The 18,698-nt window shown below is 60.6% G+C and overlaps 1 protein-coding gene across 1 annotated transcript; it reads right to left on the minus strand.

Annotated features, from left to right (window-relative positions):
• Nucleotides 1–761: 761 nt before the first annotated feature.
• Nucleotides 762–16,655, minus strand: BICRA (BRD4 interacting chromatin remodeling complex associated protein). The gene is given in 23 exon segments (XM_031961645.1): nucleotides 762–1,109; nucleotides 1,447–1,675; nucleotides 1,791–1,905; nucleotides 1,908–2,034; nucleotides 2,037–2,181; nucleotides 2,183–2,474; nucleotides 3,188–3,475; nucleotides 4,022–4,165; nucleotides 4,641–5,184; nucleotides 6,239–6,349; nucleotides 6,630–6,806; nucleotides 6,995–7,159; nucleotides 7,621–7,733; nucleotides 10,247–10,706; nucleotides 10,833–11,913; nucleotides 11,915–12,020; nucleotides 12,023–12,240; nucleotides 12,242–12,379; nucleotides 12,381–12,492; nucleotides 12,495–12,615; nucleotides 16,088–16,153; nucleotides 16,420–16,462; nucleotides 16,563–16,655. Coding segments are annotated over 23 exon segments (5,184 nt in total). The 5' UTR covers nucleotides 16,604–16,655.
• Between the last annotated feature and the right edge of the window lie 2,043 nt (nucleotides 16,656–18,698).

Genomic DNA, 18,698 nt, shown 5'->3' on the forward strand with positions numbered 1-18,698 from the left:
CCCCCCCAGCGCCCACATCCCCCAGTTCTGGCGCTACAAGCCTTTCGTCCCTGGCCACCAGAACCAGCGCCCCCTTGTGCCGCCCTCTCCACCATTTGTAGTCTTCATCAGAGTCTAAAGCTGCCCCAAACAGTTAACTGGTTTGCTTTTGGCAGAGCTGCAGCTTCGGCTGAAGTTCCCCCAAGTCTGCACCAGTTCATCTTCCTTCCTCCTTTCCTTTCTTTCTTTAATTGGGGTTAAGTGACTTGCCCAGGGTCACACAGCCAGGACGTGTGTAAGGGCAGATTCGCATCCAGATCCCCCCGACTCCGGGGCTGCCACTCTGTGCCCTGCGCCAGCTGGCTGCCCCTCATATTTATTTCTAAGTGAAACCTTCTCCTTCCTCACCCCCCAGCCCCCACCCCCGTCTCCTTTCTCAGAGATTGACTGCTGAGGCCAAACGTTGCGGCGCCAAGTGTGGCCGCAGCTCTGTGATCCCCAGACCAGAAAGAAGGGAGCGGAGGCGGCAGGGCCCGGGTCCCGGTTTAAAAAGAGGACTGGCTTTAATTTACAGGGGAATACTAAATGTACAGGATTCCTTAAAAAATCGTTATACACAATAAATACAGTACAAAATATGTTACAGTACTAGTTTGTCTCCGAGATCTCAAAGCCCGGCGGGGGGGGGGGGGGGGGGGAGCGGGAGGGCGGGAAGGGCCAGTGGTCTGCTTCGGCTTTGGGAGACACTCCGAGCGGGGGCAGGGCGGCGCGCGCCCGCGCACTCACACACGCACAAACACGCACGCACACGCACGGACACACACGCGGAGCTCCCCGGGGGCGGGCAGCCGCCCCAGCACGAAGAGCCGCCCTGGGAGGCACGGTGGTGCGAGGAATCTGGCGAGCAGGGGCGCCCGGCTCTCGATCCGCTCGGGGTGTAAAGCACTTAGCCCAGTGCCGGCGCGCAGTAGGCCCGTGATAAATCCGCTTCCCTCTCTTTGGACTGCGTGGTCCCGAAGGTTCTCTCCCTGCTCTTTCTCGCTCGCTCTCACAGACACACGGACGTACACACAGTGGCAGTAATCGGCGTCCCCTCCTCTCCCCGCCCCCTGAACGGGCCCCAGGGCCCACTAAGATCACAGGATGGGGGAGCTGGGAGCCCCCAAAGGAACCTTGCTTGCTTGCTCCACGGGCTTCCCCCACCCCCGCCTCCTTTCTTAGTGTTTTGGGGCCGCAGCCGGGTTGGGGGGGGTCGATAAATCGAATAACTTAGGAAAGAAACAGCGAATTGTTCGGGGGAGGGGAGAAGAGGGGTGAACCCTGGTCTGACCCTCCCTGGGGGTTAGAGGTCAGAGGTGGGGGCAGTGGGCTGGCGATCTCCCCCAGAGTCCTCAGGGTCGTCTGCTGGGGGATCACGGGGGAGGGGGCGGGGGGGAGAATCTGCTGTTATCTATTCAACGTCCTGGCCCCCAGGGCCCCCTGCTGCTGGGGCCTGGTGTAACGGCTGGCCGTGCAGGGTGGGGAGGCGCGGTGCGCGGGCGGCCGGGTAAAATGGGGCCGCCGCAGTCCGGCCCGAGGGCTGAGGGGGCCAGCCAAGCGAGGCTGAGGGGAGGTCGGCGGCGCCTGTGATGCCCGCTGCAGGAGTCCCGGTGGGCTGCGCCGAGAAGCTGGGCGCTGGCGTCCCGGGAGGACCGGCCTGCCCTGGCCGGGCGCGGGGTGGCGCCCCAGGAGGCCTTCCGCCCCTGCCCCGCCCGCCCCGTGGTCACCACTTCCAGGGGCTTTCAAGACCCGGCTGGCAGCTCGCCCTCCACCCTCGCCAGTCTTCCCCGATGAGGCCGGGCCAAGCGCCGCCCGTTTGGACTAGGGGTGCCGGGCCGGGCCCCCCCCCGTGCCGCCAAGGGGCCCCGTCCCGGCAGCCGCTGGCACCACGCCTCGCCGGTAGGTCTTGAGGGGCAGTCGGGGGGCACCGAGGGAAGTGGGGGGCCAGCCCGTGGGTGCAGGGGGGTGCTCCACTGTCCCATTCATCTGGCCCGAGGAGGCCGTCAAAAGGGCGGGTCAGCCCGCGCCCCTAACCCCGGAGAGGGGTGGTGGACGGGGTCCAAGGTGTTGTGGACCACCTTGCTGAGTCCGGCCTCCTGCTTTATTTTCAGTTTGAGGCTTCATCCCACCCTAAGTTCTGAGGTCTTGAGCCAGGGCGGGCGGCCTGGACGGGCAGGGAGGGTCCCCACGGGCATCCAGTGAGGAGGCCGCCGAGGAGGAGGAGGATGAGGACGAGGAGGAGGAGGCCCGGGCCCAGGTCACCGAGGGAGAGCCGCCCGCCCCGCCGTGCCGGATGACCAGCTTGGTGGGCGGGTGCGGGGGCAGCTGGGCCGAGGCCCCCGAGGAGGAAGAAGAGAGCGGGGGGTGCGCTGGGGCGCAGGAGAGCCGATGGGAACTCTGGCTCTCTGAGCCCAGGCCGGGGAGGCCGTGGGGCCTGGAGGAAGACACGTACTCATCTGCAAGGAGGGAAGAGAAGCGGGCATCACATGGGGGCACCGGGCCTCCCCCTGCACCTCCTGAGGCTCAGGGCAGCACAGAAACGGGCATCACGGGGGGCACTGGGCCTCTCCCCAAGGCTCAGGGCAGCACACAATGCACCCCTGGGCCTTTTTAGAGAGGAATGGGCCAATCGGCCCTTGGAGATCCCCCAAGTACTCCCTCAGACCCCAGTGACCCCTCCTCCTGTACTGGGAGCCCATGAGCAAAGGTAACATCCAGTCTGGACTCCACACCTCCTCCAGCATTCAAGGCTCCCTTTAAATAGTCATGGAGCTGAACTGAATAAAAACCTGTGGCCGGTGGGGATTTACCCGCCTTGTGGGAGGGCCCTCCCTTCGGCCCCGCCCTCCTCCTTTAGGACAGTGGAGGGGGAAGATGCTGGGGGGGGGGGGGGGGGGGCAATAAAGCCCCCCCTTTTCTTCAGGGAAGAGGTGCAGGTTCTAGTACAAAAGTTGGAAAATAGATGGGCCTGTTGGGGAGCCTGGGCCAGGGGGAGTGGCCGGGCCCAGGGGGAGAGACCAGGCCCAGGAAGAGAGGCTGGGCCCAGGGGAAGAGGCTGACCCCAGGGAGAGAAAGAGGCCGGGCCCAGGGGAAGAGGCCAGTCGCCAAGGAGGAGAGACCGGGGTCCAGGGCAGGCTGGGAGGCCCCCAGGACGAGGGCCCGGACTCACCAGGCTTTTCCTTGGCCAGCTGCTTGTCCAGGGCCAGCGTGGTTTTCTCTTCTTGGATGAACATGCGGTCGATCATGACCATCTCTGCAGAAGGACTCACCCTCTGGGGAGACAAGGAGCAACGGTCAGAGCCGGCCTCAGGGAGCCCCCGACCTCCCGCCCCGCTGACGCCAGCTCCAGAGGGCCGCCACCCCTGCACATGGTGTCGGAGGGAGGCCCGAGGCCCGGAGGAGGCCGCCTGGCCAACGGCCCAGGAGGTCTGGCCCCAGGAGACAGAAGGCTGGGGAGCTGGGGGGCAGGGCCCACCCGGACCCTCCAAGGAGGAGCGGCGCGGGACGGTCTCGAGGGCACATGGTCTGGGCAGCGCCCCAGCACTGGAAAACCATCCCCAAACCCCTCCTCATCCACCGCCGGAGAGGCAAGGGGCCACAGAACCAGTCCCCTCCCCGGTCCTTCAGAGACACGGGTGATGGGGAAAGGGGGACTGGGGGTGGTCTCTTTCTGAAGGGCCCTAGGGTTCTCCTCCTCCCTCCCCCACCCCACAGTGACCCCTAGCCTACCCAGGGACACACAGACCGAAGGTAGGGGAGGGATCATGCTCACAGCCTATATAAAACCAAGAGTCCCATTTAACAGATGAGGAAAACTGAGGCCCAAGGAGACCAGGGGTCCCAAGCCTCCAGGTGAAAGGGACCTCAGAGCAAAGCCCTCCTTGTGCTTGGGAAGCGGAGGTTTGGGGCGCGAGAGGCGACGACGATGGGAGCTTCCTCCCCCCCCCCCCCAGCCTGTGCTGGGCTGGGAGAGGCTGGCGAGGAGGACCCTGGGCACCCCCACCCCGATGGTCGCGGGCGGGAGGGCAGGGCCCTGGACGGGTAGGGCAGCAGGCGGCTAGGCGCTCCTCAAAGGGAGGGAAGGCCACCCCTTTGTAATCGGGATGCAGCACGGAGCCCTGGTGCCGGCGGGGAGGTGCCCAGAAAGCTGGGGCCGGGCGCAGAGCGGAGATGGGAGGAAGGCGCCCCCAGTCCCCGGGAAGGGAGAACCGCGAGAGGGACAGATGGGGATCAAGCAAAAATGAGGAAGGGTGAGGGACAACAGAGGGAGGCATCTGGCCCCAATCCCAGAAGCCTTAACCCTGCACCCTTCCCACGCTGCACCCCTCATTTCTATGAAAGTCCCCATGGTTGCTTTCCCTGTCACCTCCTCCTCCTCTTCCTCCTCCTCCTCCTCATCCTCCTCCAGGTTAACTGCACTGATTTTTCCTCTGAGGCACCTGGGGCTAAGTGACTTGCCCAGGGTCCCAGCAGCCAGGAAATGCTAAGTGTCTGAGGCTGGATCTGAACCTTGAGTCCCTCCCTGACTCCAGGGCCGGGGTCCCCTACTGACCTAACCGTCCTGATCTGGGGTGAGAGGGGAAGGGAGAGCCCTGCCTGTGGCATCCCCAGCGGAGACTCACAGAGATCTGAAAACCCCATACAACTGGACCCAAGAAGCACTGGCCCCAGGTCACCACAACCCCCTGTCTGTCCAGGGGGGTCTGAGTGTGACAACTGGAGGGAGGCCAAGGCGGCGATCAGACTGGGGAAGCGCACTGGCCAGGGCCCGTGAACGCTGGGGAGGATGGGAATGAGGAGAGGTTCCGGAGGAGGCCGGAACAGCAGGGAGGCCAGGGCCCAGCTGGGACCGTAGGGAACTGGATGGGGGGTCGGCGGCTGCCCCCCCTGCCCTTCCTCTGCTGAATTCCCTTGAATCTCTGCCCTTAATGAGAACTCCAGCTCTGTGAAGGCCAAGGCGGAACCACCTGCCTGGCTAGAGAGGAAACGTGGGGAGGGGAAGGGACCTGGGGAAGCAAGCCCTCCCCTGCTGGGTGACGGACAGAGGAATGGGCCGCCAGGCCCCTGGACCGAGGGGAGGCCGATGCCAAGGGTCCAGCGGGAAGCTGGGCGAGGCCCAGTGACCGACGGGGCGTTGGGGGAGACCACCAAGAGAGCCGGAGATGCCTGGGGAAAGCCCCAGCCATGAAAAGCAAAGAAATCCCTCAAGGAAGAAGGATGGGGAGGCTGGGAATTGCTTAGATTTTGAAAGAAACATAAAGAAAATGGAACCAAAGCCAAGAATGGAAGGAAAAATATAGTCATGATGGTGTAAAAAATACAGTCAGGGCAGCCGGGTGGTGCAGAGAGAGCCCCAGCCCTGAAGTCAGGAGGACCCCAGTTCAAATCCAGCTTCAGACACTAACCCTTCCTGTCCACAGTGGACCCCTACAAGTCATGCCAACCCCAAGCACCCCAGGGAAATGTGTCTGAGAAAACCTGAGGGGCTGAGGGCAAGCAAGAGAAGGAGGAACCCTAAAAGGAATCGGATTAAGGGGAAGAGTTGTTTGTCTTTTAGGCCATTGGGGAGAAAAGATTGGACAGAGGGTTTGGACTAGATGCCGGAAGATACCAACAGCCAAACAGCAACGAGTATGCCCAGGTCCTTAATTTTCTCCCATTTCCCCCATGACTTTTATGCTAGAAGTGAACGACAAAGAGGGAGCTGACATCCGTCAATGAGACGGAAAGCGAGCCCGTCCCCGCCCCTTTGACTCTGCAGCATCTAGATGAACTCCCTTTAGGGCCCCTCCCGGCCCCCCGGCCAGAAACCAGGTCCCTCAGAACCAGTGAGCCTTCCCACAAGGGGATAAGAGCCGAAGTATTTGCTGTGGAACCTGGAAAATCCCCAAAGAGATCCCCTTTAGATGGCAAGAACTAGAGCCTACAGTGGTCCCCATGAGGTCAGTAAAGGGCTGTGGCTTCATTAACCCTAGCAAAGCTTTCAGGAGGGCTGATGGGGATGGTCTAGGAATGGCTTGACTGGCCAGATTCAAGGAACTATTTTTTTTTAATTTCTAGGAAAACATCACATTATTTTCTAAAACATTTGAAAATAACTAATTTATCATCAAAAACCGCATCCCAATGCTCCCCTCCCTTTCTCCCAGAATCCCTTAGACCGCGTTAACTTGGTACAAACATGCAGCTACTTAGGGAACTTCCTATCATTCCATGTCACTGTATCTGGGGCTTCTGGGGGGTATTCCAGGGATTTGGACTTGACCCACAACATTTTATCAGACTTAGAGGGACAGAGGGCCTGCTGGTCCATGATCGAGGTGACATCAAGCTGAGAAGGAGAGAGAATAGGAGGAGAGGGATAAGAAAAGAGAAATCAGCTTTGCAAGCCGGAGGAAGCATAGAAAGCCAGCACTTGTCCTGAGAAGAATCTGAGGGTCCGCGGGGCCCACAAGCTCAGCACACATCGGTGACGTGGCACAGTGGCCGAGAAAGAACGGACCCCAAGGTAAAGGAGCCTCCAGAAAGAGCCGGACGCCCAGCCCCCGGACCTTCCCGGAGAACCGGCCCCTGCTGCTGAAGAGGACACACAGGGCAGCTGGGTGGCTCACCTCACGGGCCTGAATCCACCTGGGGCTGGCCTCAAGGACCCGAGGGGGGGCCGGCCAAGACAGACCCCTGGAGCCTGTGCCCCAGGCCAGGGCGCGGGAGGCGGCCTGTTTGGCTTGGCTCTGGGGGACGGAACCTGCATCACTGGCTGCCCGGAGCCGGTGGGTCAGAGAAGGCCTCTAACAATGTACCGGGCTCGGCCCCTGGCGGGCCAGCCCCGTCATCCCTATGGGCCCGTGGTCCGTCTCCATGTGGTAATTCAGGGATGGGGAAGCCCCCTCCCACAGCCCCCGCCCCTTCCCTCAAGAAGTCCTCCCGGACTCCGCTCCAGGCTTCCCCGGGCCGCCCATCCCTGAGCCCTGCTGACCTGCATCTGCTCACAGTCGGGGAAGTCCCCGGGGGAGATCTGATGCTCCAGCTGGATCTTGGCGAAGATGACGGGCAGCTTGGCGATGAGCTGCTTCTTTTTGTTCTCCTTCCCGAACACGGAGGGCATCTCCTTCTTCAGGTAGCTGATGATGTGGGCGTGCACCTGGGGGGGGGCAGGCAGCAGGCTCACCCACAGCCCCTCCCCAGCTCCTGGCACCCAAGAGGCACCTAATAAGTGCTGCTCCCCTCCAGAGCCCGCCCCTCCCCAAGGCCAGGCCAGAGCCAGGCCAGGAGCCCGGGCAGGGAGCAGCCCCCTCTCCGCCTTCAGGAGAAAGGGGCAGGCTGTGCAGCCGTCTCTGGGAGGGGATGTGACAGCACTGGGGAGGCAGAGGGGCTTCAGAATCGGACGGACACTGAGGCCGAGCCTGGAAAGGTCGTTCCACCGCTCGGGGATCAAGGAAGCTCCAGGCCCGGGGCTGCAGAGAAAGGATCCGCATCTGCAGCAGCAAAGGGGCACTCTTACCTCGGGAGCCCCCGGGCCCACCATGGTAAGTGTAAGTGGGCCATTAGTTGGAAGAGCAGAGGGATTCCCAGCGTGGAAAGTCCCTCTCCCAGGCCGGCCACCAGCCCGGCCTCTCGGGGGCAGAATTCCCACCCAGGTCCTTCCCGCTCCTCAGGCAGCTCCTGCAGGGACGGCACGCTGCTCTCCCCATAACATACGCTGACTGTCACTATCACTATAATCATAAGGCAAGCTTTTTGTGTAAACGTCTCCTAGCAGGGACGCTATGTGAGCTGTATGGAATATTCATCGAGAGACGACTGAGATTCATAAAGAACTTATTTCAGTCTGACTCCAGGTGAGCCTGCTTGGGCTGTTCTTAGTAAAGACACTGAAATGGGTGGCTGTTTCTTCTGCCTATTTATGATGAGGGGAAATTGAGGGCACACAGGGGTAAGTGACTTGTGTAGGTCATATAGTTGTGGGTGTCATTTCTTCTCTAGTAGCCTATATTACAGAAGAGGAAATTGAGGGGCACAGGGTCAAAACATTTGCATAGGCTTAGTGGGGGGCTATTTCCTCTCTAGCCCTTCCTCTGTGGGACCCACAGCAGAGCACAGGTTCCCAGTGGGGCGTGGCCTGGGGATCCTGACCCCGGGAGTGTCCTGGGCCACATTGGCCTGAGGGGCCGCCCCCCAACACTGCCCTCTCCCAGTCTTGTTCTCTGACCTCCATTCTCCAGTTCCATACTTGGGAGCTTGATCTTTTAAACCCAGAATTGGATTTGACATGGATCCCAATTAAATTTAATCTCATTAGAGTCAAAGCTTAATCTTATTAGAGTTAGTGCTTAACTTCCTCTGAGTGTCAGTGTCCTAATCTGTGCAATGGGCAGGCGACGCCTGTGTGCGTCCTGTGCCACGGTCCCAATGACAGCCGGCCTACACGGGGCGCACCTACTATGCGCTCGGCTTGGCAAGCACACTGAGTGTGGAGCCTGCACACTGAGTCTGGTGTGGCCACGGAGACTCTCAGACAGGCCCCGGCCTCTGAATCATCTGGCTCCCGGGGAGGGTGTGGCCGTGGCCCTCTGGCTCAGTGCAGGCCGGGGCCCCCACCCAAGGGGGGGTCCTGGAGGACAGGGACTGTCTGTATCCCAGACCCTTAGCCTGGCACGCAGTAGGTGCTTAATAAATGCCTACTGAGGGACTGATTGTCCCGGACGGCTCTCGGCGCCTCCGATTCCGCTAGCTGTGGGGGCTGCCCCTTCCCACTGGAGCTGCGCAGTAGGGCTGTGGTCCCCTAAGGCCTCCAGATCCCTGGGTTCTAAGACTTTCCCCATCGTGGGCCCGCGTTTCCCTCAGACGGAGCAGCTCAGGGATGCTGCCTGCCAGCTGACCGACCACATCTCAACCCAGGCATCGCCTCCCCCTCCCCCACAGCTCCAATGCCACTGTTTCTAAGGTCCTGCCGCCCCTCCCCTCCCCCCACGAGAAGGTGGGGCTGCTTCCGGCCCTGCTTTGTGCCCCTTCCTTCCGGACCTGCCCCTGACGCTTGATTCCGTGAGGCTTTGAACGGAGGAATCAGATCTCCCCGGAGTGGGGGGAGGGAAAGGGGTCCAGGCTCGGGGTCTCCCACTGAAGAGAGAAGCACAAAGGGGGCAGCCCCGGTACACAACCCAAGGCTGCAAGAAGAGATCTCCTCCCCGACAGCCCCAATGGGGGAGGAGGGGGCGCTAACCCCAGGGCAGCCCAGGCCGTGATGGACACCCCAAAGTTCTGAACCAGTCTTTCAAGGGGAGGCCATGATTTTTGTGCCCTTACTCCCCAAATCTCAGCATCCCCGTTCCCGCTGAGGGTCCGGAGGCCTGGACTGCAGGCTCTTTGCCGGGTCCCTCGCCCCTTCTGCACGGCCCAGGTGGTCAAAGCCCTCTCTAAAACCTGGGGTTCCGAACCAAGGTCAAGGTCAAGGTTTGGGCCGACCAGGGAGGCCACGCCGCTCCATGTGACCCAAGATGGCGGCTTTCTTTAGTTGGCACCGAACCTCCCAGAGAACGGGAAAAGCTCGCCATGGGGAAAGGCCCAGCTTCTTCCCCAGGCCTCGCTGCCTTCCACACTGCCTAGCCTCATCCCCTTAGAACGCAACCTCCCCGAGAGTACGGACTGCCTCCTTCACTGTCTCTGCAGTTCCTGGCACACAGCAGGTGCTCTATACATGCTTGTCGATTCGTTGGTCCAAGCAGCAAGCTCTCCCTCAGCCGAGCCAGCCCGTGGCCCTCTCGTTCACCCGCTTCATTCTGGTCTCTGTACACAGCAGTTGCTTAATAAATGCTTCCAGAATTGAACCTCTGGGGGCATACGGGCCTCATCTCACCAACTACACGGAGTCTGTTGAGCTCAGGGCCCTGCCTTAATTAGGGGCCCCCCTCGATCCCACCCTGCCCTGCCCCCTGCGGGCCTGGAGAGCCTCCAGCCTGCACATCACACCTGACCCTTCTGCCTGCCATCCACAGGAGCCGGGAGCTGGCGCCCAAAGGGGCCGCAGAGCTCCCCTCCATATTACAGATGAGGAAACTGAGGCAGCACCGAGCCATGCAAGTGACATGTCCATATTCCTTCCTGTTAAGTGGCAGGGCTGAGATTCGAACCCAGGACAGCTGGCTTGCTTCTGCCCGGTGCTCCCTTCCTATAGGTTTCGTGGCCTCCCTAAGGTTCAAATGGCACCTCGGGAATGGGGACGGGGCTCAGCGGCCCCCACTTTCTCCCTTCACGCCAAGTGTTAGCACAGAGCCGAGCGCACAGTAGGCACTCAGTAAATGCGCGCCGATTAAACGACAAGCATCTCCCTCCCCAGCAAGCGACAGAGGGGGAAGCAGCGAGGGACAAGAGGTGAAGCGACAGGGGAAGGAGTGGCCCCCAGCGGGCTTTGCCGGGAGACGGGGGCTGGGCTCTACCTGGGGGGTCAGGGCCGGGGGAGTCTGGCTGGTGGGGAACTGAGGTATGAGGCCGGCTCCTTTGGTGTCGGGGGTGCCCGGAGCGGGGTCGCGGGCCTGCGGCTGGCCCGCGCCGCTGCTGACTATGACAGAGGCGGGTGCGCTGCTCGAGGTGCTGGGGGCTGAGACAGCGACGCTGTAGGCGGGCAGAGGCAGGGAGAGGTGGGCGCCCTCCATGGGCAGCGGGAGGTATGGGGGCTGCTGGCTCCTCTCCTTCTGAAACAGCCCCAAAGGGTCAGCGCTCCCTGCCCGGGCACGGGCTTCCCCACCCCTCAGGCCAAGGCATCCCCTCCTGCCGGGCCTGGCCCTCCGCCTGCCCCCCGCCCCGCCTGGCCCGGTTACCTGGGGCAGGAACATCTGCATGGACTCCTGAGTGATGACGGCCGTGGTGGTGGCCGGCTGTCCCAGGACGATCTTCTCGGGGCTGGAGGCCAGGCTGGGGCTGGGCTGGGGTGTCGTGGGCTGCGTGGGGGCTGGGGCCTGGGGGGCTGGGGGCGGCGGCTGCTGCGGGAGGCCCAGCGGCAGCGGGCCGCTGAGGCACCGGGCGGGCGGGAGGGGCCTGGGGCCGGGCGAGGACGGGCCGGGCCATGCCGCCGCTGCGGCTGCGCCCAGCCCCGGCCATGGAGCATGGCCACGGGCGCTGGGGGCAGTGACCCCTGCAGGGACGGTGGCGGTGGAAGGGCTGGCAGGCGCCGGCTGGCTCTGGGTGGGCAGGCTGCTGGCCGCCAGGCTCACGGGCATCTGGAAGAGGGTGGGCTGGCCCACCTGGATGGGCGCAGCAGAGAGGATGTGGGCCGCCCCATGGCCACCTGCGTGGGGCGCCAGCACGGAGCCCAGGCTCAGCGGCCCCGCCAGGTTCTGGTTGGTGAGGATGGGATTGGCGATGAGCTGGCCCCCGGCGTGGGGGGCGGCAGCGGCCGCGGCCAGGATCTGCCCGCCCACGTTGGCGGGGAGGGCCGAGATGGGCTGCGGCAGCTGGACGGCGGGGGCCCCGGGCAGGAGGAACTGGTTCTGGCCCTGGAGCATGTGCTGGGCAGGGATCACGATGCTGCTGCCCTGGTTGAGGAGGTGGACGCCAGGCTTCGGGGCACTGGGGGGCGCCGGGTACGGGCGGCGCCCACCGAGGCTGGGGGCGGGAATTGGGCAGGGGCGGGAAGCCAGACAGCCGGGCTGGCCCGCTTTGCCCGCGCCAAAAGGGGGTTGAGGGGCCTTGGGGCTGCGGGTGGCCGCCGCCTGGATGGTCAGGGGCACGGGCGGTGCCAAAGGTGGGGTGAGCGGCAGAGCGGGGAGCCGGGCTTGGGTTGATGGGTGGGCGGCGGTGGGGATCATGGGCGCCGGCACCAGGGAGGAGGCTCCAAGGCCCGAGGACCCAGCGGGGCCCCGGGCCTGGGGTCTTCCCGTTCTGCCCTGAACCCCACCCCGGCAACACCAGCCCATTGAGGGTGGTGGCTACGGCGGCCGAGAGGTTCTTCTGATGATAGGCCAGTTTCCGGGGGTTTCGGGCGGAGGCCAGCCACGGCCCGGGGTTCGGGCGCCGCTGTTGGTAGCCCCCACCGGTACTTGCGGCGGGTTGGGGCCGCGGTTAGGGCCGACGGACTGCCCCACCACCTGGATGGGCGGGCCCGGGGCGGTTTGGGCGCCCGGGTGCGGGCCAAGCCCCTGAAGGCCGGGGATGGGCTGCAGGGTCACATTGCCCAGGCCAACGGGCTGCAGGAAAGGCTGGACGCTGAGGGCCTTGTTCACGTCACCACGCCGGGGGCTGCATAGGGGCCTGGGCGCAGGGACGGGCCGGGCGGCGCAGGCCCAGGAGGTCCCCACCGGGAAAGAGCCTGGGCCCAGCAGCCGAGGCCCCGGCCCCCGCCGCCCCACCACCGGCCCCCTGCCGGGGGTGGGAGCGAAGGGGCCCAGGTCCGCCGGGCCCGGGTTTCCAGCCGCCTGCTCCGGATGTTGGCCTCCTGGGTTTCCTGAAGGATGTCGCACGGCTGCTCGGGCCCGCCCCGTGCCCGGCTTCCCCGGCGGACGGAGAACCCAGGATGTCATCCTCCAGGAAGTCCAGGTCCACGCTAGTCGCAGGCTGGCTGGGCTCCGGGTTCAAGTGGTTGCCTGGCGCTTCTTGAACGTGGAGCTGATGACGGAGCGGAAGCGGCAGTGAGGGGAGGAAGAGAAAAATGGAGAAAAACCGCCTCAAGGCCCCATGTCCGGCGAGAGCATCGGGGCCATTTGCTGCTCCCCCCCCCTGCGCAAAATACTGCCAAATTTCTCTCAGTCACCCTCTGGGGGCGAATTCGGGGAGGGAGGGGTAATGAATTTCACCTAAACTAGCTCCCTGCCAGGCGATAAAGGGGAAGGGACTCTTGGAAGCTTAAATGAATTGCTCTGGTGGTGATTGTTTTTTTTCCTGAGGCAGTTGGGGTTCGGCTTGCCCGGGTCAACAACCAGGAAGGGTTAAGTGTCTGAGACCAGATTAGAACTCAGGTCCTCCTGACTCCAGGGCTGATGCTCTCTCCATTGCGCCCCCCAGCTGCCCCTTGGTGTTTTTTTAAGTCAAACATAAAGGCACCAGCCCAAAACAAAAAGTCCACCACTACAACCTGCCCGGGTCTCCTCCTGGCTTTCTCCAGCTGCTTAGAAAAGGAGGCTCCAGGGTTTTTTTTTTTTTTTGGGGGGGAGGGGGCAGCCACATTTAAATGCCTGCTCCCCACGAAGCCTTCCCCGATTCCCACAGGTGAGACTGACCTTCCCCCACAGGTTTGGGGAATTATCCTGTTTGTCCTGGTAAAAAGGGGGCCCCCTCCCTCAGCCTGGAAAAGCCTCGGTCCAACCCCTTTTTCTTCGGAGGAGCCCGGGCCCGGGTCCTCACCCCCCACGACACACGCGGCCCGGGCCCGTCTAGTCACCGAGGAGGGAGATTTGAATCCAGCTCCATGGCCTCCCGTGAATCTCGGTCCCCGGAGCGGGAAGGAAGCCCCTTTAAGTAGTCGGGCAGCCAAAGTTTTGCGCTGAGCCCCGTCCTTCCAGAGACATGGGGTTCGGGCCAGATCTGGGACCCCGGCCACACCGCGGGCGGGCCCACCCCCCCTTTGGCCTGCCCACAAGCCTTCCACAACGGGCCCAAATCCCTTGGGATACTCCAGGACTTGCTCCCCATAACAAAGGAGCCCCGCCCGGGCCATTGGATTTTATTTTCCGCCCACCCAGGAAAGAGAGGAATAACCCGGAAATGAGTCGCCGGGGCTCCTGCTGTTCCCACGAGAGGCCAGGCGGGAGACACCAAGGGCCTTTCTTTGTAACCCCCATGCTTAGAACGGGGCCTGCACACAGCAAGAGCTTAATAAGGCTTCCGACAAGATGCTTTCAAGACAGGGGCGAGGAGGGGGAAAGACTGGTGGCAAGAATGGCACTGCAACAAAGCGAGCAAGGCCTGGCGTGGGAGCCTTTGGGGATGACGGATGTCCCCTGCTCACGCCCCCTGGCCGCGGAAAAAGCCGCTGGAGCCGGGCCCCGCAGCAGTCGCTGGCCTTCCCGGGAGATCTCCAAGCCACCACCCGCAGGGAGCCACAATTCAGCGGGGCTCGATGCCGCCCAGCTGAGCCCCGGCCAACCACCCGCCAGGCTGTCCCGATCTCGCCGCCGGCAAAAACCTGGGCGAAGGCAGGAAGGCCCCGGCGGAGAGAACGCTCAAAAAGAGGGGGCCCCTTCCCCCCCAGCGGCCCCGAGGGCATCCCCTCCGGGAGAAAGCCAGGAAAGGGGGCTGAACCCACCGGGTCCATAAGAGATGGGAAGTGGCCCAAAAAACCAGGAAAGGAGAAGGGGGACCTGATGTCACGGGGAGGAAGGCAGAGTCTACACAGGCACAAAAATAAAGGGGCTGCTGGGTAATGAGAATAGTAACGAGAAGGCTGGGGGCCTCTGGAGGAGGAGGAGTGACTGCCCTTACCACCGGCCTGAGGATGAGGTACTTGGGCCTAAGGAAGTGCCCAGGATTTTTCCATTCACTGCTTCAAGGAATGGTTCAATGGGTAGGGCAGGGGGAAGGGCACTGCTAGGTGCCATAGTGCACAGAGTGCTGGGCCTGGGGTCAGGAAGACACCATCCCAAGTTCAAATCCAGCCTGAGATGCACCAGCTGTGTGAGCTTGGGCAAGTCACTTAGCTCTGCCTGCCTCAGTTTCCTCATCTGTAAAAATGAGCTAGAGAAGGGAACGCAAAGTCTTCCCATACCTCTGCCAAGAAAACCCCCAATGGGTCACAGAGTCAAACATTCTGGCGAGAAGAAACCAAAATGGGGAAAGGATGTATTCTTAAAGGAAAGTAATGGAGAAACAAAGGGTATGTACTATTAAAAATGAATTTTTGTAAAATATAAGAGCGAGAGAATCAGAGACAGAGCAAAGGTCTGAGCGACTGCCTGGGCTTGGCTTCTTCCTCTCTGAAATGGGGGTGATAATTAATGATTATTAATCGTTAATTTTTTTTTTTTTGGCTGAGGCAATTGGGGTTAAGTGACTTGCCCAGGGCCACACAGCCAGGACGAGTTAAGTGTCTGAGACCAGATTTGAACTCAGGTCCTCCTGACTCCAGGGCTGGTGCTCTCTCCACGGCGCTCCCGAGCTGCCCCAATAATTAATTATTGGTCATGACAGGAGCCGATCTTTGGGGAGGCAGGGCGCTGTAAAACCGGCAAAGCCTCCAATGTGGCTCATGTCATTCAAGCCTCATAACAAATGTGTGCAGTGGAGACCGAGGCTTTACCCATCCCATTTTACAGATGGGGAAACTGAAGTTCAGAGGGCTAAGGGGCTTTGCCCGGGGGTTCTATCAGAAGCCCAGCTCCAAGCCCAGCATTGGGTTTCCGATCGCTGCGCTGTGGAGATGGGAGCCGTGACTGGTGGCCAGGAGAGAGAAGCGAATGCTCTTCTGGGACCATGAAACAAAAAACCCAAGGCTTAGTGACGGCTCGGGAATGCTGTGCTTCTCTATCGTAATTTCTGGGAGTTTGGAAGGGCCTGTACAGATGGAGCGCACATCACAGCGCAGTGGGCAAGAGGCGGGGGGGGGGGGGGCTTTCAAACTTAGGTCCTTAAGCCCCTACAGAACCAGCCTACTCTTCCAAACTTGGGTCCTTAAGGCCCTGCACTACTGGCCCCGGCCTACTCTTCCAAACTTACTAACCATTTCTCCCATTTCCCCATTCTATAAATTCCAGCCAGACTCGACTCCCGGCAGTTGTTCACATATTCTTCGCTTCCTGCCGCCTGCCTTTGCAGTGGCCGGCCCCCTCTGGTGCCCCTGCCCTCCATGTCCCACAAGACTCAGGGTTGCGGATCAGAGGGCAAGGTAAAACTCTCCTCGTGGGCTCGATTTGCCATAATTACAACAGTCATGACTGTTGCAAGCTAAGGTTTGCAAGGCGCTCCCCGCGGACGAGCCCTTCCCTCAGCCGCCCGCCGCCATCCGCACTCGCCCTCCTCTCTGGCAGACTTCTCGCCCTTGTGGCTCCCTCCTTTGGAAGGGGGATTGGGCCGCCACCCTTTCCTTTCTCCTCAGGACTCCCGACCGCCCACTCCCATCCTTCCACCCTCCCCCTAGGCCACTCACCCCAGCCCCTTCAAAGAAGGCACTTGTGGCTTCCCCCGTGTTATCCAAAAGGTCATCGCTGTCAATCTGCAAAGACACCCACCCGATGGCGGGCCAAAGGTCAAAGGTCAAAGGTCTGGTAGGGAGACCCGTCCCCTAAGTTACAGCATGGTTCTGTCCTAGCTGGGGGTCCCTGCGGTCCGGTCCGCCAATCACGCTGCATCTTCCACTGCTGCGCCCTTTGGAAGGCGGGCACCAGGAAAGGGAGACCCCCAGCTTGTGGGTCCAGCTAGCCCCCTCCCCGGCTCTGCCCCCTCCCCAAAGGCCCCATGGTGCCTGACCCCATGACTTACTTTTTCTGATCCATGTAAAAAATCGTTGAGGGCCTGAGGGTCACTGTAAGGAAAAAACAGAAGTGCAGGTTGAGCGGGAGACAAACGGAAAACGGGCACCCACCCAAGGGGACGGGGAGGGGGGAAATGGGGGGGGAACTCACCAAATCACGTCTAGCAAACATCGCCCGTCCTCATCATCCATCTCCACTGGAGGGGGAGGGAACAAGAGAGAGGGGAGGGGAGATGGGGAGGGAGGAGGAGGGGGAGAGAAAGGAGAACAGAAATGGGAGAGAGGGAGGGGAGACAAGGGGGAGGGGGAGAGAGGAAGGGGGAAATGAGGGGGAGAGAGATGGTTAGTGCTGCAGCCGTACAGAATCCCAGCAGCCCCGGCCTTTCCCCTGCCCCTTTATTGGGGTTGTGTTTGGATGGAGGAAGGAACAGAGTTGATGGCAGATCCCATTTACAAAACACACAACTACCACACATTCCAAACAACCAACACGCCTTATTAGAGCTCCCCTTCCCCAGTTTCCCCATTGCAGTTTTGTTCCTTGGGAGGAGCTTCTGGGCCCAGGGAACCCCTTTGGCTCCAAGGTCCCTTTCCCACCGGCCGGAAGCAGACCCTTGGAGGGACTTACTTTTAGAGGAGAAATTGAGGCCAATGCCTCCCGGTCAAGTTGGATGAGGACCCAGTTTCCCTGGACCCAAAGTTTTTGACCCTTTGGCCTTTCTGCCCCAAGCCTGGGTTCCACACCTTTTGGGGGGCCCAGAGGCGGCCTCCCACCGGTTTGGCCTTCTGACCACTATTGGCCAAAGATCCAGAGGGTTGAACCTGTACCTAAGGGAGAGAGGCCAACGGGGGAGAGATTGGAGGATTGGTCCCTTTTCCCCTTCCCACCCCCGGCTGCCCACCCCTTGAGCTACTATTTAAATATGAAGGGAAGGAGAAGGGTTTCCACCCAGGTTTACGCTGGAGCCCCGGGTTGGGGATTGGGGTTCCTTGGAGGGGAAAGTTCAGGGAAAAGAGAGAAGGACAGAAGGGGGAAGGGAGGAGGTTGGGTTAAAAAATTTGACCATTTTGAATTTTTAAGGGATTTATAAAAAATAAAGGAATAGAATGGAGTGTAAAGATTTTTAAAACAATGTTTAGAGGGGAGGGGTTTTAGGCAGGGGAAAGTTGGGGGATTTCAAAGGGATGTTAGAGTTGGGGGTTCTAAAAGGGGATGCTGGAGTTGGAGGGTTTCTTAGAAGGGAAATTTTTCATTTTTCTGTTGGAGAAAATTAAGCCCTCCCTTTCCCCAGGGTTTTTTTTCTTGGGTTTTCCAGTCCGGCTTTTTCCAATTAGATTAAGGGAAGGGAGGGGGTCAAGGAGTTAAAATTTAAGGAGGGCCAGTTTCCTTGTTCCGGAAGGCCACCAACCCAAGGTTGAGTTTTTTTGGCCCCATCAACCCAAGACGAGGGGTTCCCAGCATTGGAGAAGGGGTCCTTCCATTGAATTTTTGAGAATGAAATTTCCCACCCAGAGGATTGGGGTTGGTAGTCCGCATATAATTTGGATGGACGTTTAGGTTTAAAAGACGGTGTGAAGAGAAAATATGGTTTAAGAGGGGGTTGGATTGGGGAGAATTGATATAGTTATTATCATTGGTATTTTTGGTTGTCCCACTTAATTAGAATTGTGAAGGGCTTTCCGGTGGATTCCTGTTGAATAAAAGGCAACTCCCGGGTGAGGAAACTCGCCCTACAGATGCAGCTTAGCCCCTTCTCTGCAACTCAGGAGCCCGCCCCGCCAGGCCCTGGGCCAAGCAGTTCTTTCCCTCAAGAAGCTCACGGTCTAAGAGCGGCTGGCTTAGGGCACCGAGAGGAGGAATGGCTTATCCAGGGTCCCAAACGCCAGGACGTATCAGAGGCAAAGACGTGACCCGTGCCCTTCCTTCTTGGAGGCTAACTAACCACTACCCCACACGGCCTCTCCTGGCTGGCTGGTACAGGATGTCCAAAATCTGACTTTTGTTTTCATAACTGCCACTAGTATCAGGAATAGTTTCCTGTATTAATATACAGGAGCTTCACAACCTGGCCAAAAAGAATTCTCTTACTTTCTCTTTTTTCTATTCGGTATAAAAAGCACTTCACTAATTTGTGTGTATGCGTATATCTATAGATATTTATATGCTATCACTTGCCAATAACTTACTTCCCCTTCCCACCACTATCCTTGAATCCTATGTTGTAAAACGGCGTGTTTACGAAAAACAAGGTAACACACTGGCCTCGTACGCCCCCTTCTGCCCCAC

Source organism: Sarcophilus harrisii, chromosome 3 (genome assembly GCF_902635505.1).
Source record: "Sarcophilus harrisii chromosome 3, mSarHar1.11, whole genome shotgun sequence".
NCBI classification, from domain to species: domain Eukaryota; kingdom Metazoa; phylum Chordata; class Mammalia; order Dasyuromorphia; family Dasyuridae; genus Sarcophilus; species Sarcophilus harrisii.